The 26995-nt window shown below is 40.4% G+C and overlaps 1 protein-coding gene across 1 annotated transcript in view; it reads right to left on the bottom strand.

The window, feature by feature from the left end:
* Positions 1-2350: 2350 nt before the first annotated feature.
* Positions 2351-26995, bottom strand: part of exosc10 (exosome component 10) — a 68851-nt gene continuing 44206 nt past the window's right edge. Inside the window, exons 13-25 of the mRNA XM_084333842.1 lie at positions 23570-23620; positions 23368-23479; positions 14183-14230; positions 13765-13840; positions 9450-9559; positions 9136-9228; positions 8562-8627; positions 8216-8321; positions 7443-7516; positions 5169-5358; positions 4975-5039; positions 3190-3266; positions 2351-2623 (exon numbers count right to left, since the gene is read on the bottom strand). Of these exons, the coding sequence (XP_084189968.1) occupies positions 2593-2623; positions 3190-3266; positions 4975-5039; positions 5169-5358; positions 7443-7516; positions 8216-8321; positions 8562-8627; positions 9136-9228; positions 9450-9559; positions 13765-13840; positions 14183-14230; positions 23368-23479; positions 23570-23620 (1099 nt within the window). The 3' untranslated portion in view covers positions 2351-2592. The remainder of the gene's footprint in view (positions 2624-3189; positions 3267-4974; positions 5040-5168; positions 5359-7442; positions 7517-8215; positions 8322-8561; positions 8628-9135; positions 9229-9449; positions 9560-13764; positions 13841-14182; positions 14231-23367; positions 23480-23569; positions 23621-26995) is intronic.

The raw sequence follows: 26995 nt of genomic DNA, 5'->3' as shown, positions 1-26995 counted from the left end.
GGGATATAGAGAACATACATACAAGTACTCTGGGGCGATGACAGTGGAGAAAATTCTAAATATATCCAATATTTAGAAGTGCTGTTGATAACATTTTTATACATCTACAGAGCTTGTAGAAAAGTGTGGAATAAAAGTATTGCCCCCCCCCCCCCCCCCCCCATTAACACATCCTGCGCCAAAAACTAGTTTACTCGTTATTGCCCGCCAATCTAATAACGCCAACGAGTTTACTCGTTTTTATGATCGTTATTTCCTTTTAGCTATTGGCATTCATAATTCATCCAGGAAGGCTCCGGGAGCCAGCTGGACCCTGTCTGATATTTCAACGCCTCAATACCGCAGCCTGGTGGATTTCGGGAGAGTTGCACTCCACTCTAAATTGGATGTGGCACTCTGTGCATCGGGGAAAATCCTCCGGCAGAGCTATCTTGTTATGTTGATCAAGACAAACACTCGAGTGCATTTGATCGCTTTCGAGACGCAAGAATCAATGCTTTCTGCGTTTATTGTGTCATACAGACGCATTAGCCACAGGTAAGAGGAATCTAACGTTAATTCCAGCTCGCTTGTCCATTTATTTCATTGCAATCCATCTGCTCAACGTATGATGTCGTACTAAGGAAAGCCGTTACTGACAATCAAGGAATCATAAACGACCCCCCCCCCCCCCTTACGCATGATGGAGCATAATGTATACCGAGCATATGCATTTGAATTTTTTTATATAGCGTGTATAGGAACGAAACGCCAATCGATTATGTATAATATGCGTTTGGGCCTATAACTTGCGTTCTAGGAATTACTGCTCTACAGTCTAAAAACACACTTATATTCACGACGGTACTAACACGACAATGTATGAATGGAAAAATATAATGTTCCCACATCCGGAACGATAGATACCCGATGTTGAATGGGCCATAGTAATGTAAGTTATAGCCCTGCAAAGAAGGTGAGCGACTCCATAGGCTTACAGCACTGGCAGAGAGTAGTATAAGATGGGCAAACTGCGTGGCACAGAATGTGTTAATTTATCATATTTTTTTTGTGCTGGTCCAAAATTAATGTTGTTTACAGATTGCAGGCATATATCCCCTCCCTACTTCCCAACGTGGAATGCAACGGATTGGATAAATTACATGCTGGTGCCCTAGTGCGACATCTAGTGGCTGAATGTTATCTATAGCACCTTTAACTATACTGTATTTAAAAAAAAGATAGACATGATGGAAAACCTATAACCAGTCTGGAAGGCCTTTGGTAACCATCAGCAACTTTTACTTGGAAAACCTAAGCCTAATTCACATTCGATTAATCATATATGCGCACTGTGAAGTCGTCCCAGATATTACTCAAGATACATTTTTAAAATACTTTAAATAGCATTTCCAGTGTTTAGCATTGTTTTCTAGCAATGTGGGGTTGTACCAACACAATGTCTCAAATTCAAATTTTGGCACATTCTTCCAGTTCAGATGAGACAAGGTCCTCCCCCAGTGAACTAAGCCATCCTGAATTTAGCGTACCTGTGACGTGTCAGGAGTCTGAACTGCATACCTCAGCTCCTTCTGTGGTTGTAGCCACCGCCCACAATCAACAATTCGCTCAACAATGGAGCGAGTGGAAATAATGCAAAAGCGGTTTCCCTGTCACTGACACTTCCACAAAAAGAGAGAAAAAGAGAGCGAGAGAGACAGATAGAGAGAGGGAGAGAGGCTCTCATAGGGCACGACTCATCTCGGAGCATTTAGACACACTCGTGATTGCGTGTGTGTGGAGATTGGAAACACGCACGCTCTCGGAGCATCTCTCCTCTCCCTCCTTCTCTCTGTATCAGCACTCGCGTCACGTCAACCTGTTGCAAAATATCATAGGGCACGCTCCCACGCGTATTCCGATCCGTGCAATAATATTCACAGGGGTATATATTGTCATTTGAAACAAGCTACCAATGCATTGTGCCCCCCCCGCGGCGAAATTTATTACTCTCCCTCTCTATCTCTCTCCCCAAAGTTATCTGCCAGTGCAGACCGTGGGTGACTGTCACCCAAAGCGCATGGGTGGAGCCCAGCCAAAAACAGCTTGGAATCTGGAAGTGCAGAAAATGCTGCTCTCTAGAGTACTTGATTAGAAATACAAAACAATGAATTTTTTCTTTTTAACTTACAGATGTGTTCCATAGACTCACAGGAAGTGTAAAATTGCCCAAATAGTGAAAGAAATAGTAAGATAGTTCCCCTTTAAGATCAATTGCCAGAACCTGAACTACTCCTGATCTTTTATTAACGTCTGAATGTTAAAAAGTGAAAATGCTTTTATTTTGATAAAAGAAATGTAGGCGACAATATTTGTCCTCTAAAATCATTTTTAATAAGCAGGTTAGGTCAATGTGCCCAAGTAAAAGACAGATACCTTTGCACACCAACTGATATTTACATTATGGGAAACGTTCCACAAAAAGGAAAAACTAAATATTCTGAAACTAAACACTGAATTTCATTTTAGGGGCAAAAAGTAAAAGTATCATCAATTAAAAGTTAAATTTGATATCAAGGAAGAGGGGAAAAAATTACTCCAAAGAAGAGTGGTCTATCTTTTGGGCCAGTCTTGTCGGAATCCTCTGTGAATGATAAGAAGAGAAGCAATACAGTCGCTTTAATGAAATGTTGCTAAATATACAAGGCAAACTAAATTAAGTAATACCACAGCTGCAGGAAATTACAAGTCCATTAGTCTACTAAATCTATCTAGATTAGTCTATCTAACCCAAGGAGCCATTTCATGTTAATGTATAAAGACCCCCACTGACACGTCTCTCATCTCCTCTCCCCATAGACACTATATGAACAATGAACTATATGAATGAAGTATCTGTCACAATGTGTTACATTAACACACCCTTCCTGGATTTTCTATTTTTTTTTGCACAATACTGAACAATTGCACTGTATCTTTATTCTAATTTAGTGTAGCTATATACCCTACTACAATCCTGTACAATTGTACATCCCTGTCCTATAATATATTCTATTGTATTTTTATTTAGTTTATATATTCAATTTTATTTTACCGTTAATGTTGATGCACCAAAAGACCAAGACAAATTCCATGTATGTGCAAACTTACTTCCGATTCTGATTTAGTATACTAACTGGAATGTGGTTATATTTGATTGATTCCCCTCACCGTTCAGATCTTCCAGCAACGTAGGACATACTTCGGTTTGCCGCGCTGAACGTGTTCTTTTGTCCCTTTGGGTTCTTCTGTATGGACAGAATAATGCAAATGATTAGAATATCAAATCAAAGGGCGGTCAGGTGGCGTAGCGGAGATTGCGTTCGTCACCAACCCCGGAGACGCTGGATTCGACTGTTCGAATCCAGCTCACAGCTCCGGGGTTGTCACCAGCTTGGCTGGCCGTTCACACTAATACAATTGGCAGTATTAGAGGGTGGGAGAAGCTGGCGGGGTGGGTCCAGGTCGTTGTAAACAGCGACTCCTACAGTTCGTCGGGGCGCCTGCTAAGCGCGGATAGGGTCTAAGGGCGGTAGTGTGATCCTTCCACACGTTACACGCTCTCAGTGAGAGTCCGCGCTGCCAGGTGAAAAGAAGCAGTTGATTGGCTAGACGTGTGTCGGAGGAAGCACGTGATAGCCTCCACTCTCCCAGACCGACTGTGGGGGGTAAGTGCGCAGCGACCAGGAAGGGGATTGGGAATTGGCATAACGACTAACATTGGGATGGGAGAAAATCGGAGGAAAAAGATCAATAAAAAAAAAAGATATATATCAAATCAAAATTGTGAAACCGTTTTATGATCCATCTCTGCTAAATGGTCAATTCTTGGCAGTGGCAGACGGCCTAGATGGAGAGACATCAAGACATAACCAAAAGGTTGCTGGTTTCAAACCCCCAGCACAGACAGGATGGTGTTTTCCAGATTTGGTCTTGTAAGTGGAGGGTGGCTGCTCCAGGGCTCTGCACTGCCAGTGAACCTGTACCTGCTCCAGGGCTCTGCACTGCCAGTGAACCTGTACCTGCTCCAGGGCTCTGCACTGCCAGTGAACCTGTACCTGCTCCAGGGCTCTGCACTGCCAGTGAACCTGTACCTGCTCTGGGGCTCTGCACTGCCAGTGAACCGGTACCTGCTCCAGGGCTCTGCACTGCCAGTGAACCTGTACCTGCTCCAGGGCTCTGCACTGCCAGTGAACCTGTACCTGGTCCAGGGCTCTGCACTGCCAGTGAACCTGTACCTGCTCCAGGGCTCTGCACTGCCAGTGAACCTGTACCTGCTCCAGGGCTCTGCACTGCCAGTGAACCGGTACCTGCTCCAGGGCTCTGCACTGCCAGTGAACCTGTACCTGCTCCAGGGCTCTGCACTGCCAGTGAACCTGTACCTGCTCCAGGGCTCTGCACTGCCAGTGAACCGGTACCTGCTCCAGGGCTCTGCACTGCCAGTGAACCTGTACCTGCTCCAGGGCTCTGCACTGCCAGTGAACCGGTACCTGCTCCAGGGCTCTGCACTGCCAGTGAACCTGTACCTGCTCCAGGGCTCTGCACTGCCAGCGAACCTGTACCTGCTCCAGGGCTCTGCACTGCCAGCGAACCTGTACCTGCTCCAGGGCTCTGCACTGCCAGTGAACCTGTACCTGCTCCAGGGCTCTGCACTGCCAGTGAACCTGTACCTGCTCCAGGGCTCTGCACTGCCAGTGAACCTGTACCTGCTCCAGGGCTCTGCACTGCCAGTGAACCTGTACCTGCTCCAGGGCTCTGCACTGCCAGTGAACCTGTACCTGCTCCAGGGCTCTGCACTGCCAGTGAACCTGTACCTGCTCCAGGGATCTGCACTGCCAGTGAACCTGTACCTGCTGGACTGTTTGTCTACATCTAAAGAGGGCTATAAAATACAAATCTGGTATAGACGGCTTATAAAATAACTTAACATAGAAGGGAGAGAGTTATTCAAAATACCTTTTTCCTGGGTTCATAGCCTTGCCTGTCTGGATCAAATTGTGTACCATCCTTTGGTTTGGCCCCTAGAAAAACAAAAAAGGAGTCAGATTAATTTGCATTGCCTTCAATAAACCAAATGTAGATCATAACTGTGCATGACGTACTTATTTGCCTAAACTGATTTGAAAAGAATAAGAAGATAATGTGCATACCAGCAAAGACTTTGAAGTCTGATTGGCTGTAGTCAAAAGGCTGGAACTCGGGCTGGGCAGCAGGGTCCTCTCCCTGGGGACTCTGCGGAGTGGCTGCAGATTTCAGGAGTTTCTTGGTGGCTTTGGGAGTCGACTCTCCGACCTCGCTGGGAATCCTTTCTCGTTTCTTCCCTCCCGCTTTTGCAGACTGCTGATGGAATTCAAAACAAAATGATGTTCAGTAATGACAAGGTATGAGTACAACATAGGAGTGTGGCAATTGTATTTTGTGGTAAAAAATATCTGAATGAATGCTTCGCTATTCATCAACTCCCACCTCAGCCAATCAGACTGAAAGACAGATGGGAGCATGACCCGTTGGCAGGGAGAGAGAGAGGATGGTGAGACAGGGAGGCCGCCCGTCCTTCTATTACACAGTGCCATTTCAGCCAATAGAAGAATTTTCTCCTTAGCCTCAGGAAAATTAAGTTTAGGGACGGTAGTTTTACTATGCAACACAGAAACACACAATTCTCATTTCTCACAGATCTTAAAACTGTGGCATAGATTTCTTGAGACCAGTAGACTGCGATTAAAAAAATTGGGGTTTAAACCCTGCAAACTACAGTTGGGGCGGGATAACGATTGAACCGGTATACCGGTAGAAATCCGTGCCAATGTAGAGATTTAGGCAAGGTAGACACTCTACCAGATGTACTGGCAGAAGGTAGACACTCTACCGGATGTACTGGCAGAAGGTAGACACTACCAGATGTACTGGCAGAAGGTAGACACTCTACCAGATGTACTGGCAGAAGGTAGACACTCTACCAGATGTACTGGCAGAAGGTAGACACTCTACCAGATGTACTGGCAGAAGGTAGACACTCTACCGGATGTACTGGCAGAAGGTAGACACTCTACCGGATGTACTGGCAGAAGGTAGACACTCTACCAGATGTACTGGCAGAAGGTAGACACTCTACCAGATGTACTGGCAGAAGGTAGACACTCTACCGGATGTACTGGCAGAAGGTAGACACTACCAGATGTACTGGCAGAAGGTAGACACTCTACCAGATGTACTGGCAGAAGGTAGACACTCTACCAGATGTACTGGCAGAAGGTAGACACTACCAGATGTACTGGCAGAAGGTAGACACTCTACCGGATGTACTGGCAGAAGGCTACTTTTAGGCTTTTTCACATTTACAAACGTAACACACAAAGCTAGTGAACTGCGCGCTGCATTCAAATATAAAACACACTAGTTTGTGGAAAAAGAGATGCCAAAAAGTTGGCCCATTATTGGCTACTAAAAAGAAAATTACAAACATACAGTGCAAACAAACATAGTACATAGTGTTTACTTGGCTCCATTGTCATATCAGACGATGCAACAATATTTTCTATTCACTGCACATGGCGTTTTGTTTCGGAAACGAGTGTCTGTCATAATTTTCACAATCTCCATCTCGGCCTGGAGTCTGTACTTTTTCAAGCAGTTTTACAAGTGTTGCTACTAATGATGAGTAAATTACAGTTATCATGCAGGCACGCTGTATTATTATAGTTAGCTAACTTAGAGAGAGAGAGATCAATTAGAATGTGAAATGGGCAGATTGTACGGCAGACCACTTGGAACCACAGTACTGCTCCTAAAGCATTTTTTATTATTACTATAAGATAACAAATATACCCTGATCTATACCGTTACTGCCAACCAATTGTCACTATGTTAACATTATATTAAATCTGTCCAACTTCTTCACGACCTTGGAGAACCATGGTAAACTTATTATAGCCAATCTTAAACCAAATCAAATGTATTTGTATAGCCCCCATGGGCTTTACAGGTCAAGAAGAAACATCACAATAGATCCACAACAAAAACCACCATCAAATCCACATATGCAACACCCCCAGACTTTCCCCAATGAAGATGACTCTACTACTACAAACAGTCGTGTCCAAATTCATTTGGCTTGATATTTAGTGAGTTAAGATCATTGTGATGTATATTATTCCAGGAAGTTACAAATACAGCTCAATGAAATTATAGAAATGAAACAATATATAATGTATCAAGGCCCCTTTTATATAAACAGGTCATGTGATGAAAGACATTAGTCTGTGTGATTTTGTGTGAAGCAGGAATATTGTGTGGGCATATTTATGAAAATCATATGCTTTGAAAAGGGCCACCGCAGCGATACACCAAGAACAGCCAAGTTGTTGTCATTATCCGCTCTATGTGAAACAACAGAGGGGACTGAAACACAGCTAATAACTCACTGCTGCTTGCTGGCGAACAGTGGCCACATTCTGCACAGATTCCTGGTAGTTCTGTTTGGTCTTCTTTCTTTCCTCTGTGGATCAAAGAACAGCACAGTATGATTATAATAATGTCATATAACATGCAGGCGTATACCTCCTTTACACCAGTGCAGTTACACAGGAATAACACATATGTGACTTTGCATTCAGCATGTATTATTAATCAAATTTCTGTATATTCTTTCCAGCTAATTTTTATAAGCAGCTGATATCTCAACAGAAATTAGTCTAGAAATCTCTGCCATGTCTTTCAAATGCAAAAAAACCCATTTGGGATGTGATGATGCAATAATATTACGTAAATTGCCCTCCACAACACGAAATGGACCTGGGTCAATAACCAATATTTAACCAGGGTCTGTGGTGTTAAAGGAACGTGCCAACATTATGGGAAATGTGCTTACCACCTTCTCCAGAGTTAGACAAGAAAATAGATACCAATTTCCCCTGTGTGCATTCAGTAGAAAGCTATCCAGCTGCAGGCTAGCCTAGTTTAGCACAAATGAAGGGAAGAGGATACAGACCAGCTAGCCTAGCTGCTGGCCAAAAGCGGTCAGCTTAAAACTCTGGGAGAGGCTAGCTGGTCCGTATCCGCTTCCATTCTTTTGTGCTAAACTAGGCTAGCTTTCAGCCGGCTAGGTTTCTATTGAATGCACAGAGAGGAAATTGGTATCTAGACTACTGTATGTTCTTGTCTGAGAAGACGTAATGTTCCTTTAATGCTCCTGTACCTGCAGCCTTCTTCACTCGTTCCTTTGCCTCTTCCTTGGTTTTCTGCTTGGCCTCCAGCTCCTTCTGTTGTTGCTCAATACTCTGCAGTTTCCATCTTTTACTAATCTGTTAATATTCAGAATGAGATTATTTAATTGTCACAGCTATTTTAAATGTACATACTCAGAAAACTGTGAGATGCTTGTTTTTCCCGGCTCCTCAACCGTAGATTTGAAAAACACAACGTATATTCTATCTGTACAAACTATATATATATGATACGAGACAGTACAACAACATTCATAATTTTTTATTCCTCACTATCAAGTATAGATTCAATATGTATGGACGTATAGAGCTCTTCACCTCGTATATTTTTGTAGACGGGTCAAACTTGGCGTTTTTGTTGATGTGCACGTTGGAGGGTAAATACTGGAAAAAAGGGAGACATTTATTTTTTTATTTAACAATAAAACAACGTATATCAGCTAACTTTAAAAAAGGTGCTATAGATAACATTCAGCAAAGGTTTCTCAACTTTTCTAAGCAAAAGTTGGTGATGGTTACCAAAGGCATCCAGACTGGTTATAGGTTTTCCCTCTCGTGCCCCTTTTAAAAATACAGTATAGTTAAAAGGTGCTATAGATAACATTCAGCCGCTAGAGGTCGCACTAGACCACCAGCATGTCATTTATCCAATCAGGTGCATTCCACATGGGGAAATTGGAAGTAGGGAGAGGAAACATGCAAGGAAAATGTAAACAACATTCATTTTGGACGCGCCAACATTTTTTAAATGATAAATTCAGTAATCTAAAATGTTGGGGGGAAATGCAAATCATTTTATTCTGCTCTATTAAAAAAAAATTATTATTACCGGTACTCTATATAAAATAGTTATCTATAGCACCTTTAAAGCCGATGCCGTGTGAAATCTTACCATCCGAAAAGGGTTCTGGAAAGACTCAATGATGCGGCAGGCTTTCTGTTGAGCCACCGTGAGGCACTCTTGGTCTGCCTTTGTATCCACCTCCTTCAAAGAGAACACAGGTCCACATTAAAAAAGGACATTTACGTGACATTTTTCATTTCGATTGAACATTTTGTAGAAATAAAGTAGACACAAAAAATACAACAGGAAATGTATTGGGAAAAGTTCTACTTTTGCAGAACAACAAACTAAGTTACTTTCAGTAGTATCATATTATAGACATGTTCGATGAAGTACATTGAAACGCCATAGTTGATCTCTACCTCAAACAGTGTGATTTTGGCTGTAGCGACGAGGCAATTTGTTTTTTGCACGTCAACCTCTATTATGTCGTCGTCTATGAAGAGTGTTGGTTGCTTGATAGGGGCTGGTTCTGTAAACAAAAACAAAAATCAAATTGACCATTTGCTAAATAATGATTTACAGCGACCCACCAATCCATGCTTAGCAACTGTCGCCACTTATTTCCTTATCACTGCTCCCAACACCACTGACAAGGGGCAGAGAGTAATGTTCGATGATCAGGTAAAATAATGGGAGAAAATATTTACATGGTATTGTTAGGGAACGTAACACTGACACACAATTTCTGCATCTGGAGGACACCGATAAACTTTTTTTTGTTGCACACCTATTTTGCTAATAGACTTCACAGGTTTATGACCCTGTGTTGCACTTTAAGATAAGGTAAGATGCCTCATCTTCTCAAGTTGATTGATGACTTTGGCAATCTATCGGGATTCAGGATAAATTGGCCAAAGTCGGCCTTCCTCCCACTTATGCCCCTGCAAAGAATATACTCCTTCCAGAAAAAATACCAATGGTTAAACACTTCAGATGTTTAGGAGTTGAGGTATTCCCTACTATAAGCCAAACGGTGAAGTACAATTACACAAAATTCCAAGATAAGATCAAATACGACTTTGACAGGTGGTCCAAACTTAAAAACTCAGTACAGGCACGGGTATCAATAGTTAACACTTTGGTTGCCTTGGGTTAAATTAATGATATACCATAGATTGCCAGCGCTATTTGTCTATGGAGAAAGTCCCCTTCTTTGCAGGGCTATAACTTTTTAAATTCTATTGCTACATTGCCATTATTAGGGCCCATTCAAAGTCCTATATGTATTGTTCATTGTGTAGCAACGTTAAACTTTTTCATTCACATATTCATAGTAAAGTATGGTCTAATGTATAAGTATGTTTTCATCTCTTTCTGCAGCTTTCTCCAGAACGTGATATATAGCCCCAAATGCATTATATTGATGATGAAATACAGTTTGATGGCAATCAGCGCGATATAAAAAATTCCAACTAGACGTACTTCTAGAAGTTACTACACGTCATCCGATGTTGACCGGATGGGCGAGGGGGCGTTTATAATTCCGTGGGCAGCGTTATACCAATCATCTAATGTGGGTCAAATGTTGATAATAGCAGTTAGTATCTAAGACGGTAACGTTACTAGGGGTGGGAATCACCAGTTTCATCATGATACGATACGATATCGATTCTTTGGACAACGATACGATATTTGCCGATATCACAAAGTCTCTCACGATACAATACGATACGATTAGATTCAGGTGCCTGCGATCGATATGAGATGATATCATATGCCCATTTAACACAATCAGTAACATTTAGATCAACAAAAAAAAGGTAATGAAAATATCATTTGACATTTGTATTTTTGAGCTCTTCCAGACATTTAAAGGAAAATCAATCTATTGTTTTTAATACAAATAGACCTCCTGTTCACTGTAAAGTGCCACGTTTTTATATATTGAGCTTTAAACTTTAAGCTACATTTTTTGGAACTCAAAACTCACAACCTCCCTCTCCCAAACCGTTCCTACAACAATTTGTTGATGTTGCATGATCATGTATAGGCCTACATTTATTATGTATTATATTGTTTATGTTTAAATAACATTTAAACATCAAACTCCTCTGACCTCATCTGGTCTTTCCAAAGACGCGCGCACACACACACACACAGAAAGGGAGAATGCTATGCTGTAACATCTACACACACGGAGCTACTGCTGTTGTTCTTGGGCGGATATGAGACTCGCCACAGGATTTTCAAAATAAGAGTATCGATATGAATCGATCTTATTACATCGCATCGATCCGATTCGATTGTTGATAATTACATCGATGTATCGATCTGGATCGATGTATCGTCCCACCCCTAAACGTTACACGCTAAAACTCACCCCAGTCTCCGCGCGCCGTTGGGCGATCATCGTCGAGTAGAAATTTTATCATTATGGGATATATTTTTACCCGGTCCATCTCCAGCTTGTATAATGGTATATACGTCCAAATCATGTTGTTTATCGAGTTATTGCCAATCGATCACCGTGTAGCGTGACGAGCCAGAGTCCCATGAACCATAGCGAGCGCCCGGAAGTACTACGGTCGTCATGACAACCTCTATTCAAGATCCTGTGTGGCGATTGCGCCGATCGGCCACCAGATGGCGCTCCTGAACCGCCAGAGAGCTCAGTGGGTCCTGCTGGTGGATCTCAGGCCAGCGGAGGGGGAATATGAATCCGATCGCAGATTTTTGAAATATTGATATAAGGACGCTGTACAGCGTCCCCCGGCAACTTTAGCATGGCCAGCAAAGACGTCTAAAGACGTGTCCCGGCAGTCAAAGTGTTAAGATGGATGTTTTACCTAGAATCAACTTCATTAGCTCAATGTTACCGTTACCCCCCCCCCTGATGGTTACTGGAAAAAATTACACTCCACCGCATATACATTTATTTGGAATAACAAACCTCCACGAATAAAAAGATCCACCGCACAGAGAAACAAAGCCGACGAAGGTTTGGCATTTCCAGACTTTTACCACTATTTTAAAGCGTACTCTTTAAGACCACTGACAACCTGGATTGACTCCCAAGCATCTGTATCCTGGAGAAACTTAGAAGAAAATATAGTAGCACCACATAGACTGCAGGACATAGTATACACCATATTATCAATTAAGCAATGCAAATTGAAATTTGGCCCCCTTATTACACATGTGATCCGGATATATATATTGCGTGAAACACAAAAAAAATATTCTAACCAACATAAATGGCATAGCCATACTCCCCTATTCAATAACAATGCACTCCTTATTGGAAAACGACCTATAAGATACCCCAAATGGGAAAAGCAGGGCATACACACATTGGGAGATGTTTTCAACAAACGGGGTTTTTGTAGCTATCAAGATATACATAAAAAAATTTACCTCACCAGTTCCACATATTATTTTTACGCACAGTTATTGGATTGTTTGAAGGCTCATGGAGTCCCATTAAAGATACCAATTGAGCACCACAGATATCACAAATTCTTCTATGAAAGAGAGACATCGAGAGGCTTCGTATCTGATTTTTATCATCACTTACCAACGTCTTCGTATGGAATCCTCCCCCTAGACTCAGTCTGGAGGAGGGATATACCAGACTTGGAAATAGATTTTGATTGGCAAGAAGTCTGGGCAAACGTTCGAATTGCGTCACGTAACCCGGACCATCAACAAATTAATCTTAATTATATTCATAGGACATACCTATGAACAGAACAGAACAGAATGGGACTTAAACAAGATTCCCTATGTTCCTTATGTACAAATGGAGATGAGGGTACATTTATGCACATGTATTGGGATTGCCCACCGGTTAAGATATTCTGGGAAGAAGTGTCCCAGTAATTATCAGAATTCTTATTTCTGAACATACCTGTACATCCCTCTGTATTGCTGTTGAATGATGTTTTTCAGTTTGCAGCCCCTATACAGCTAAAGAGACTAGTTTTATCCGGTCTCACAGCTGCTAAAAAGCTGATAGCACCACGATGGTTTCAACTGGATAAAATGTGCCGGAAGGTATGGGTTCTTACCTATCTCGATGTGATTTATCTAGAAATATCTACAGCTAGAATTTTAGGTGTCAGTGAAACCAACATTGCAATCTGGTTAGAAGTGGTGGAGAGAATAAAAGCTAGCATATGAATTGTAGTGCCTGGTTAGAAACGAATGAAAATGGATGGATTATCCAAGTGGGGGTCCGGGGGGGTGAGCGAGCAAGAGCATATGTATGTATTGTATTAGATAGCAAGTACCCGGTATTAGGTATATATATCTCGTAAACTACATTTATAATGATTCAAATGGTGATTTCATTGGATGTTTACTGTTAATGCTTGTGTGTCTAATTTGATGTTATGTTTAAAAAAAGAATACAAAAAAAAAAAGATAAGATAAGGTAAGATATTCCTTTATTGATCCCCTCAGGGAAATTCAGGCATCATAGCAGCATGGGGGAGGTACAGGTAGTAAAAAAGCACAAGTGTAAACAATATAACAAATCAATATAATTAACTCTGGACATATGGGCAACAAGGTGCGAGATGAGGGTATGTATGCCCTCTGTTATTTATTGTGTTAACTACTAGTGTGTCACTACGCTGTAAACACAGATTTTGCGAACATTTTAATTGACTGATGATTGTACATCATTCAGACAAGGGAAATAATCAAGCTTACAAGGGAAATAATCAAGCTTACCATGTTGAGAGGAGAGGGGGAACTCACTCTCCGAGACCTTGGAAGTATCATGAGGGCCAAATAAGGTCATCTCCGGCTGTAAAATGTATACACAACGTTTGATCATAGTGCTTTCAACAACAATGTGTAAGCAAAGCAAAGCTGGAAGGGCCCAATCCATAATCCATTATGTAAAAACAAATGATAGGCTACACCACCACAAATGAAACGCATTCCATTTTGTAAAGACGCATTTAATTCTGTAGCCGTTTGACTGAGCTCTTGATACAAGGACTAACACTAGACAACAGGTAATTACTAATTATGAGTTTAAAATTATTTTTTATATTAGTTGTATTTTGTAGCTGTAAAGGGAATTGGGGCTTTCAGACTATAATCAAAAAGGAGGATTTCATAGTGATGTATGAGTTTTACAAACCTTCTTTACTGGTGTGAGACCTTTCTTCTTCTGCGTAACAATTTCAGCCTAAAAGTGAAGAAAATGTTAATCAGTGACCACTGACATAACTTAAAAGTAAGGCTGTCAATCGATTAAAATATTTAATCTGATTAATTGCATGATTGTCCATAGTTAACTCGTGATTAATCGCAAATTAATTGCATATTTTCTATCTGTTCTAAATCTACCTTAAATGGATCTTTTTCAAGTTTTAATACTCTTATCAAAATGAGTCAACAAATGCTTGCTTTATGCAGCCATTTAACACAAAACGATGACCCTCATGCATTGCACATTTACATCAAATTCAAAACAGAGTGATGCACAAAATAACTTAAGAAAATAATAATATAAAACAAATAAACAATTAATAATATAAAACAAATAAACAATTAATAAAGTGTGCATGAAATAATAGGGGAAAGAAAACGTTAGGAACTTGTTACATTCACCCACACAAGGGCTGAGGACTCACCCCCCCCTCACACACACTCTCCCAGCTCTTCTCTCTTGCCCCTTCCTCATCTCTCACCCCTCCCCCTCACACTTTGTCAGAAACAAACATAGTATCAATGAGACTCGAGTATCAATAATACACCCGAGTGAAGTCTAGTAAAAATATATATATATTTTTTAAATTTTTTGTATATATTTTTTAAACGTTTATCTTGCATTAAAAAGAATAGTGGCGTTAAAAGAATTGCGCGTTAATAACACGTTAACTTTGACAGCCTTACTTAAAAGTCCAACGGAATTGTGTCAGCAATGCATGAATAAAACTACTCCCTATGTAAACTGTGTCGTCTCTTCCTATGAAAAATAAATTAGAATGTATTTTTATCTAGATTAATTAATAAAGAAATTCACATTACATTTTTTTTAACTAACAAAAATGACATATTAGCATATAGTATACTATAGTGTGGATCTGGTTCTATGGATGTAAGCAATAACTATATTTGCATACACAGTCAGTGCATAGCAAATCATAATATTGCAAAAGCCTTTTAGCCCAAGGGGTGTTTGTGTCTCTTCTCAAGCCAGTGTGCGAGGCGAGCAATATCATTCTATGGAGGGTACATGGTTTATGCCAACTAGTAGCAACAGAATGTATGAAATTGAGAACCACTGCGTTATAGACTGATTTAGTTAACCCAAACAAGAGAGCGTGATATACCTGCTGGTGCAATCAGGCAGTGTTGACAATAACATGTACTAATCTTGGAATGTTTGGAACATGGCATTATTGTGGCGTTATCCTTGTCTCAGACAATTTGATTACATCCATAAAAACAATGTTATTTACATTTTACCAATTAAATATAGTTACAAAAAGTACAACATTCTTATTAGATATGGTTTCTGACTGGAAAATGTATTAATAAATAATATATATATATATATATATATACACGCACATATATATGGCAATCTCAGTTGGACTTTAAATGCAATTTGATGGACACAACAACACTACAAAGCACATTACAGATGAGTGCATACATTCACAGTATAGATGGCTGCAGTGTAATCTAACCCCTAGCCATGTTAGTGCCGGTTTATGGATGGAGCTACAAAGCACTACGAGACAAATTGTGTCAGTACGTACTATGTCGTTTTTATACGTTTCTGTTCCAGTACCATCAATATAAGAAACAAAGTGTTGCAAAAGGGACAAACTAGACATAATCTCCCGTAACCGTAAGAGTGAAAGACTTGACGGTACATACACTAACTAATGGTAAAACAGACGGTACTGTGGAGGAAATATGCATAATTAACACTATTATAAACACTATTATATTAATATTAATTGATTGTAATACCATATCCCTCCACTAGGACATAAAAGGTCATATTAAAGGTCACATGCAGACATGCCTGTTTTTGAATATCAACAAGGTATAATGTAATTTGGGATAGTATGTCATGTGTTGACTCTATTGAGTTCTGAAGCCTGTCAATGACAGGGTGTAATGTAATTTGTGAATAATGTGTCATCATGTTTTTAGCGACATGTTGAATTCTGTGTCAAACTGATAAGAGATTTGCTTTTGGGATAAGGAGCAGAGCCTTCAAGCTGATTGGTTTAATTGTCATTTACATCATGAATCAGATGTCCAATAGGCCACAGGATAAATTACACAAGGGTCATTGATTGGTTAAGATCAGATTTGTATGATAAGAAAAACCTCCTTTTCTGTTTGTTATAAAAGCTGATTTTTGGTGTGTTTAGTCAGTCTCTCCTCCAGGAACTTTATGAAACACTGGAGGTAGTGAGTTTAGGAACAGATAGTTATCTCTGTTGGACATAGCTGCAATGGGCAGAGGTAATGATGCGATATCTCTGATTAGCAGAGACCCAGAGACTCAGTTACCGTGTGAAATTGTCGGTATCTTTAATAATAAACGTCTTCAAATTCACTTTAAGGTAAGACTCTGTTTTTATATTATTGCTGTGTAATTATTCTCACCGTATGGGTTCTTAACTGTGATTTACATAATTGTGTAGAATGGATTTACAAAATTGTCACGACAATTTTGGCACCCCAGATGGGACCCTTAACTTGACTTTTCCTAAGCCAGGGATTGTGGGCTGGACTTGTCAATACAGGGTCAAAAAAGATAAAACGAACCAAGCCCATATTTAGAGGTGAGAATTCTCAGAGATGATGTTTGCCTCTGTAACGGTGAATCAGCTAAAAATAAAAATCTGAAATATTAAAAGAATATTTTCTGTATAAAACCACATCTGTGAGACTGAGCTCCAGTGGCTGAGAGATGCATCTGGCTGGAGTTTGTAGTCTCTAAGATCAGTATCAAAGAGTTTCGGCCGGAACGCTTGGATTTTGATACAGATGCGGATATACTACAAAATGTGAGAGGTCTGACATGACTTGGAACAACGCCAGTTTTCGTGTGGCTGCGGTCTGTGGCTGAGATAAGAGTTGACTCACAGGGGCAGGGGATTCTTTCAGAGTAAAGCACGCAATGAGAGCAGAACAAATTACAGAAATATATTATAATGAAATAAGTATAGAATAAAGCTAGCATTTAAAATAGTGTAGAATCAGAAGATTATTGGTTGTGTAAGGGGTTTGAGGCCCTCTGCAGAAAGTTATTGCAGGAAGGTTGGTTGTAAAGAATAAAACCATTTGGAGCTTACCCACTTACCATTGACGGTATGAGTCAATCGCGAGGCTATCTTGATGAAGGACAGATGAGGAGAGGATGCGTAAAAAGACTGGCGCCGAGATTCATTATGTTGTATAATTGAGATTAGGGAAGCTATAACACATAGGTATTAAGTCCTGTGATCTCTGAGATTTGTTTATCAGTCCTGCGGAGGCTGGATAAAAGTACCATCACCGTAAAATTGCATGCATGCATAAAATAATAATAATTATGAACAAATACGGAGACGCCGGCCGGGAAAAGATTGTATCTGTAAACCAGGTCCCAGTATATATGCTGGCCGAAAAAGATTGTGTCTATAAATATTCAGGTCCCAGAATAATGCTGGCCGAAAAAGATTGTATCTATAAATAATGGTCCCAGAAAATATGCTGGCCGGAAAAGATTATGATCTAATAAAACCAGGTCCGGACGTCAAAACGTTTAAGTTATAATTATTTCAGAAGTACTCTAAAAAATAATAATAATAATAATACAAATTCCAAAAGAAACGGAAATTAAGGAGACTCACACAAAGTGACCAAACTAAGCCTAAGATAAGAACAGAATAAAATAGAATAAAAATGGAATAAAATGTACAGTAATAAATATAGTAGCAAATACTGAAGTCTACAGTAGGGGTAATATTGCACAGTGCTATTTCAAAACTAAGAGTCCAGGAAGATGGTAAATATGGATTGTTTTACTGTTGTCTGTTTCTCAAATTACAATTGTGTAAAACTGAAATACACAACAACAACAACAAAAAAGAATAATCACACAATTGTTGTAAATGACATTGAATTACAGTATACAATAGAAATACATTGTATGTGTAAAATGACTTCAACTCAATGTAAAATGACCAAAATGAGCTAAAGCAAAATGTCACTTAAATATGAATGTGTACAATATTTACAAAGTTCACTCAACTAAAATATAAAACAGAAAGTTATTTGAGTTGACTGAGAATTAGCATAACATTAGCAATACAGGTAGGCTAACCAGGAGTTAACACGAGTGTATCCAAACTAAGCAAACATGTTAACTGAGCATTACAGACTCACACAGGGGAGATAAATTGCAATATGATGTTTGCACAATACAAAAAACTTACAAGCAATAATTTCCATGGCTGGAAGAATAGGAACTGCATACAGCAAGAGACCTCATATCGAAATACTTTCTGGGGTGATGAAATAGCTGACCTGGCAGTGTCACATGACTGAATTAGCCAATAGCATCAAAGCTAGAACGAGCTAAAGAAAATGAGTGCAGTACTCAAAACGTTCACAAGAGAAGGAAAAATTCTTTCCATCCAAGTTATAAATAGCATAGAAGGAAGAGAAGAAAGAAAGCAGGAATAATGCACCAATCTAACAAAGGTTCTAGTTTTTTCGATCCGCTCACAGGTGAAAAAAGCCCTACTGAAACCACGGGAGGGCCACTTCATAGCCTGTAACCAGGAGAACTTGGGACCATACCAGGACCATACCAGGTCCTGCTCATCACCACGTCTGCATTCAAGGTGGCAGAACAACCAAACTTGGATCCATGCCAGCCACTGCAGGAAATGTTTCAAGCCACAAGAAGTATCCTTGAAAAAGACTATTAAAAGATTTCTATGATAAAACCAAACAAAAGTATTAGAGAGAAACCCTGGTTTAGTTAGGCGCCGGGTGGACCAGCTATATTGAGTAATCAATATTTCCGACAGTCCACTAATTTATTATTTTTCCTTTTTTGTTTTGAGGTAACTCTGGGTGGAGACTTTTGGGCTCTGTAGAGGGTACGCCCTGAGCCCGGCACGCCTCAAAGAAGACGGTTAGGGTTAAGGTAGTTATATGAGTGGTAGGGAACCAGGGTTGCTCAAATACAAATATCATTGTATATGTTTAGGGTTTGACACCAAGGACGTTTTTGCTCACCACCTTTTCTGTTTGTATTCTGTGTAATAGTATGCTACTTGTTAATAGTAGTGTCTATTGCTAATATTGGTTCTAAGTATAAATTGTCTTGGTGCTATAGTTTGTTAACTGTGCACTACAGACCAGTTTGCCAGTAGCAGTGTTTCAGCTGTGCACCAGTGAGTCTTCGTGGTTCTAAGTAGTGATTAGTGTTTTAAATATGGCTTCCATTGTGAAAGACTTTATACACACTCCTTCAATGGAGTTATTGACTGAGTGTACAAAGGAACACCTGCAAAACATTGTTGATAATTTAGAAAAATTTAAAGTGGAAGTGAGGGAATAATGAGGTGCAAGGTTTTGTAATTAAGTATATCCTTACATTATACAATATTGCTACTGACTTAAATATTTCCCCCTTGAAAATAGTTAACATGTTGTTTCCATGTTAAAATATATGATAATCATGCATAAAAGTTATAACCACCACCGGCAAAATCCATACTGGGTTCAGTCCTGGATATATTATGGGCCACAGCAATTGTCTGCAGTAGCCAGTGGAATTTAACAAGAAGTAGGAGAGGGAATATTATTTTCCCAGAGCAGGTATACCTGGTCTGCAACACTAAAACCTATAGTTGTATACCTAGAGAAAATGTCAAAGGGTACCTGTTATTTAGCTTATCTGACACCATTATTCAGAAAAGCCAGTACTAATGATATTAGTATATACCATAAAAAAGTAAACGTGTGATCAGTCAAGGATCACGGATTATGAGTGTAATGTTTCACAATATGGGACCTAGAGATCCCAAGCTAAGATAGCAGTGTTGTCTACAATATTAGAGAGACACAGGAATCTAACCGAAAAGGTTTTGACTTCCCTACAAAAAGGGGGGGGGGGGGGTATGTGAAAAGCTTCATGCTGAATGTTATTACATCAGCGACTCAAAGTGTTACGGAAACCAAGTGGGATGTTTATATGTATATAATTATCTGAAGGGGGGGTGAATTAACTATCGAAAGAGAAATGAAGGAAATAATAATAATAAAACAAAGTAAAGACAATTTTATAATAATTACCATTGCCACGTTACAAGCAAGAGCTATATGTTTGTATGAAAAAAGATTCCCCATACCCTGACTGCGTCCAGTGAAGGAAAAAGACAGAAAAGGATAGCAGAGGGGGCTAGTTAGTACGTTTGTGCGCATGGGCAAGATCCATACAGCAAGAGAAGTGACAGGAAACACATGGGTTGCTGATAAGCACAATGTCCATTTATGAAAAGAAAAAACTGTAAAACTGTTGTTTTAAAATGAAAGGCATAAATGATATGCCAAGTTTGAAAAATTATAAATGTACCACAGATTATATAACATGAAGTGTTGAGATTCATATGCTTCCAGGAATTCGCCGGAAACTCCGGGAATGGAAAGACAGAGTCAAGCATCAGCTTGCAGTTGTGCGTCATGGGACCAGGTGACAAGAGGGGCCTGAGCAACCCAGATGAGCTCCAGGCTGCCATCAACAGCAACAGGAGGGAGGGCCGGCGACAGAACTTTGGCAGCTTCCTGTTCACCTACTGGGCCAACGGGAGCCGACCAGGCTGTCATCCCATGGCCTCCATGGTCATGGCTGTGGAAATCAACGGAGCCTCGATGACCTCCAATCATGATGATCAAGAAAGTACAGAAGCTGAGCGCTGCTCTAAGTGAGCAGGTTGATGAAAGAAAGGAACAGGTGGACTGACTATTGGGATAACTTCCCAGTTAGAAGATACGCAAGATATGGAAGTGTGCCAGGTCATGGGTGTACACTGGACTCAATGAAATTAGGAGAAAATGTTAACATGTTCACAATATATTGCTAAAAGGGAAAATAGATATGACAATTTTGGCAACAAACAAATGCCCCAGATGAGAGTGTGATAACAAAATTGTGTCTAGGGCTCTGTTGTGTCTTCACACTAGAACTGGAGGAAAGGCCATGTCATATCTCTTCAACCTTGGCTGTGTTGAAGAGACAGACACTGTTTAAAACTGTCGCCTATAGTGTTTGGGCTGTATACTAGTCAGACTAGTTAAAGTTTTGTACAGAGAAATATGTATTTAACACGAAGTGGATAATATTTCCCTCACAAAGAAAAAGCTTACAGGAAAATAAGATACCCATGCACAAGCAAGGGTCTAGGCATGGTGTAGTGGCTATATTAATGTATAATTAATATTAATTAAAGTATTTAAGGGGGGATTGTGGAGGAAATATGCATAATTAACACTATTATAAACACTATTATATTAATATTAATTGATTGTAATACCATATCCCTCCACTAGGACATAAAAGGTCATATTAAAGGTCACATGCAGACATGCCTGTTTTTGAATATCAACAAGGTATAATGTAATTTGGGATAGTATGTCATGTGTTGACTCTATTGAGTTCTGAAGCCTGTCAATGACAGGGTGTAATGTAATTTGTGAATAATGTGTCATCATGTTTTTAGCGACATGTTGAATTCTGTGTCAAACTGATAAGAGATTTGCTTTTGGGATAAGGAGCAGAGCCTTCAAGCTGATTGGTTTAATGGTCATTTACATCATGAATCAGATGTCCAATAGGCCACAGGATAAATTACACAAGGGTCATTGATTGGTTAAGATCAGATTTGTATGATAAGAAAAACCTCCTTTTCTGTTTGTTATAAAAGCTGATTTTTGGTGTGTTTAGTCAGTCTCTCCTCCAGGAACTTTATGAAACACTGGAGGTAGTAAGTTTAGGAACAGATAGTTATCTCTGTTGGACATAGCTGCAATGGGCAGAGGTAATGATGCGATATCTGATTAGCAGAGACCCAGAGACTCAGTTACCGTGTGAAATTGTCGGTATCTTTAATAATAAACTTCTTCAAATTCACTTTAACACTTTCAGTGCCACTTTTTTTTTATAGGTGGTTGCATGCCACTCACGAGATTTCTCGGAATTATTATTATTATTATTTTTTTGCGATCTGAAAAATTATTGCATCACCCAAGCCTACCCGAGTATAGCCGAGGGGCGCCGGCGATCACTGTGGAAAAAAGCGCCCCCTGTCGTCTCCCAGATGACATAAGTGATTTTGGAATGGACTCAATGAAAATGAATGGGGAAAAAAATCCGGTACTCCACATTTTCCAGTTCACTGATCCAGCCGGGGTTACTAGAGTTCATTCTGGAGCCTCAGATCCCCGCGGATCATGGAGTTCTACTGTATCGCGTTGGATCCATACACGTATCGATTTTTTCGAATGGTGATCAGGAATTGGAATATACCAGTTGGATACCATCTGATGTCAGGTAAGGACTCTATGTTATCAGTGGTAGGATAATCAGAGTAAGTTTGATGAAGTTATAAGCTGTTTTGTGAAATGTCTTCTTTCGGTTTCACTGTAAAAGTCCGTGAGGAAATCAACGGAGCGATTATCAGTGCGCGGCCGTAATGTGCATGCGTGCACGTATAATATTGATCATCTAGCGTTTATTTGAAAACGATTCATAAAAAGGCCGACGAATATCAACGTTGTGGAATATTCCACTAAAAGACGATTTTCATAGAATGCTCCAGAATGAGCTGTTTTTGATATCAAAACGGGGGCTTTTCTAACTGCTCTGAAACGGCGCGATAAAAAAACAATCTGCCTTCACAGCACTGACTGGAAAATAGTCTTTGATAATGCGATGGGCAGATTAGACACATAGCCATAATTTAAAACATAGATTAGGCGATATTAACGTTAACATTGGCGCCGATGGTGGCATTCAAGCGGTAAAATGGAAAACCAGGCGTGGCGCTGAAAGTGTTAAGGTAAGACTCTGTTTTTATATTATTGCAGTGTAATTATTCTCACCGTATGGGTTCTTAACTGTGATTTACATAATTGTGTAGAATGGATTTACATAATTGTCACGACAGTACATACACTAACTAATGGTAAAACAGACGGTACATACACTAACTAATGGTAAAACAGACGGTACATACACTAACTAATGGTAATACACTAACTAATGGTAAAACAAACTGTTCCTCCATCAATTCTCACCTTAAGGAGAGGCATGTCCCTCCCCTGCTGTACCAATAAATGGAGTTCGTTGACCTGCTGCCTCACCAACGGGGGGACAGGATTACAACAAGCGACGATGCCCTGAGGTTCCCTGGGTGAAAGACAACACACAGGATCTTCCTGTGAGACCGAACACAGGCTGGGTGAGCAGAAGCCTAAACGGGAAATGTAGCCAACTTACTTTGGCAGCACCTCAGATATCTTCATCATCATGTGATTGGGTAGGACATATCTGAAAAAGAGGGGAGGTTGATAAATAAACAATAGTAATGTATTGTCAGTTCAGGGAGCATTAATAAGGCGATGATATTGAAAGATTAGGAGACATTACAAATTTGTGGGCATCAGAAATAGTCATGTATTTATATATTGACTATATTTCTATAATTTATATTATATATGCAAGCTACAGTAACAGCCGGGCTATTAACACTTTGATCGCCGGGGTTAAATTCATAATTTACATCAATTTACTAAATTGACATTACTATGGCCCATTCAACGTCCTATATCTATTGTTTAGGGTGTAGCAACATTATACTTTTTCATTCACATATTCATACTAAAATACAGTCTAAAGTATAAGTATGTTTTTATCGTTTTCTGCAGCTTTCTCCAGAACTTGATTTATAGCCCTAAATGCATTATATTGATGATCAAATAGTTTGGTAGGAATCTGCGCAAGACAAAAAATTTCAAATGGACGTACTTCTAGAAGTTACTACGTATGATCTGATGATGACCGGATGGGGGGGGTCGTTTATAATTCCGTGGGCAACGTTATATCATTCATCTAGTGTGGGTGACATGATCATTAGAGCAGTTAGTATCGAAGACATTAAAAAATAACGCTGAAACTCACCGTAGCTTCCTCTCGCCGTTGGGAGATGAGCGTGGAACAGAATTTTTTCTATTATGGGATGTCGAAATATCCGATCCATTTCCAGGTTGTATAATAGTATATACGTCCAAATCATGTTGTTTATCGAGTTATTGGTAACGGATCACTATCCGTTGTGATCAGCTCGAGTCCTGGGACTATTAGCGAGTGATCGGACCGAATTGAAATGAGCACCAGCTTCCACTTCCTGTTTATGCCCTGGGCGATCCGCCGATCGGCCACCAGATGGCGCTCTTGAACCGTTGTAGAGTTGAGAGGGGCTCAACAGTACATCTCATGTCTCCGGGGGAGAAATATGATTTCGACACAGATTTTTGAAATATTGATATCAAAGACGCTGTCCAGCGTCTTCGGCAGAATGAGCATGGCGGGGAAAGACGTGTTTCAGCGTCAACGGCGATTAAAGTCTTAATACAATGATTCCAATGTCATTTATTTTAAAAAAGGTTTTCCAATGTCATTTATTTTAAAAAAGGTATGTAAAAGGCGGTTAGGTGGCCGAGCGGAGATTGCGTTCGTCACCAGCCCCGGAGCTGTGAGCTGGATTCGCCTGTTCGAATCCAGCTCACAGCTCCGGGGTTGTCACCAGCTTGGCTGGCCGTCTGCACTAATACAATTGGCTGTATTAGAGGGTGGGAGAAGCTGGCGGGGTGGGTCCGGGTCGTTGTAAACAGCGACTCCTACAGTTCGGTCGGGGCGCCTGCTAAGCGCGGATTGGACTTGAGGGGGATAGTGTGGTCCTCCCACACGCTACGCCCTCTCAATGAGAATCCGCGCTGCCAGGTGAAAAGAAGCGGTGATTGGCTGGACGTGTGTCGGAGGAAGCACGTGGTAGCCTCCACTCTCCCAGACGATCTGACTGTGGGGGGTAAGTGCGCAGCGACCAGGAAGGGACTGGGAATTGGCATACGACTAACATTGGGATGGGAGAAAATTGGAGGAAAATGGAGGGGGAAAAAGACAAAAAAAAAAAAAAAAAAAAGTATGTAAATTCCCCAAAATGTTAGAATGGTTGTTCTTGATGACTAAAGCCCTATTATCTATATCCCCCTGGTTACCCTGATTGGCCCATCAGTCAGTAGTACATGATATCAGCTAGCTAGTCCACAAAAAGTAATGAAATTAGTTTGCTACAATGTAGTTAATTTTATTGCTTCAAAATAGGGATGGGCATGAGTAACAGATTACTCTCTGTCTCACCAAAAGTGCCTGTTTGTGCCACTGAAACAGAAACTGTTGTTGCAGGAAGACAACACTAGCTGTGGAGCACGAGAGCGTACCACAAAAACCTGTACATTTCCAAATTGTGCCAACAACATGTCGCCCACTTTGCACAGCATTCATATACTATTGATAAGGACACGCCATTCCATGAGCGGAGAGACCTGCTGCGGATAGAGTGGAGGTAATGTAATAATTACAAATGGTAACTGATTTTGACTCACTTGAGTCACTAAAAAGGAACACACCAACATTTTGGGAAATTAGGATTTGGGATACCAGTTTCCTCTCTGTGCGCTCAGTAGAAAGCTATCTGGCTGCATGTTAGCCTAGCACAGCACAATGAATGGAAGTGGACAGTGCCAGTTAGCCTTCGGGAGAGGTGTTAGTTGGACAATGCCTAGGCTAACAGACACGGTCCGCTTCCATTCATTGTGCTAAGCTAGGCTAACATGCATATCATGTTCTAAAAAAAACATTTCTCGAAACAATACTCAAGCACTACTTGAGTAATTCATGAGTACTCGATCTGGGAAAACATTACTTGCATGCCTACTTCAAAAACATCCACAGCAACTGTGATAATTAATTTATTAACTATAGTACAGGTTAGCCAACGTCAATCTCCCATAGCAACCGATCACACCGGCCCCATGAATTTCAAAGCTTCATGTATTATGATACTAACATTTCCTACCAGTGAACAGAGGGCCACACCTCCATCAACATACCAGGAGTGGATTGTGCTCAGAGAGGATGCACTAAAACAGTAACAAACCATACGATACATCTGAAACTGAAAACAATTACACTCCTGACATTAATAACATTCCACAATTGCACTGGTTCTGATAGCAAAGAATGTTCCTTTTGAAGTTAAGAGCTCAACACACTTTGATCCTCCAACACATTCTGCTTAAAAGATGCAATACAACAGAGCCAAGTAGTGAGACCTTGTTGGCACGTGAACAAGATGAATGAAGCTTCAAATGTCACACCAAAGATTCAGGTTTCAAAGCTGTTCCAGAAAGAGGAACAATTGATCATTGTTCACACCATAGATCTCTTCAGAGGAAAATTATATCTTTAATGTGAAACTACCTGTTCCGGATGTGGGGCAAATTGTGCTCTCTAGGCTAAACTATCTCATTAGCAGTTTATATGGCAGAATAACACAATCAAACGAATACATGAGACGTTGATGTGGCAGTAGTATGACTATTTGTATCCATTCATTACATCCACCAGGTAGACACAGAGACAGCCTAATACTCAAATACCTAGTCTAAATAGTATGACGGCAAACATTATGTAACTCTGGCAGTGTGCTCTATAAATGGTGCTCTCTATGCCCCTCATCCAACAGCCTACCCGGTGCTCTAAGAGCCCTGTCCAACAGCCTACCCGGTGCTCTAAGAGCCCTGTCCAACAGCCTACCCGGTGCTCTAAGAGCCCTGTCCAACAGCCTACCCGGTGCTCTAAGAG

This window comes from Notolepis coatsorum (assembly GCF_963971535.1).
Source record: "Notolepis coatsorum genome assembly, chromosome: 17".
NCBI classification, from domain to species: domain Eukaryota; kingdom Metazoa; phylum Chordata; class Actinopteri; order Aulopiformes; family Paralepididae; genus Notolepis; species Notolepis coatsorum.
Note: the sequence above shows the minus strand (reverse complement) of the source record. Positions and strands in the feature narration are given on the sequence as shown.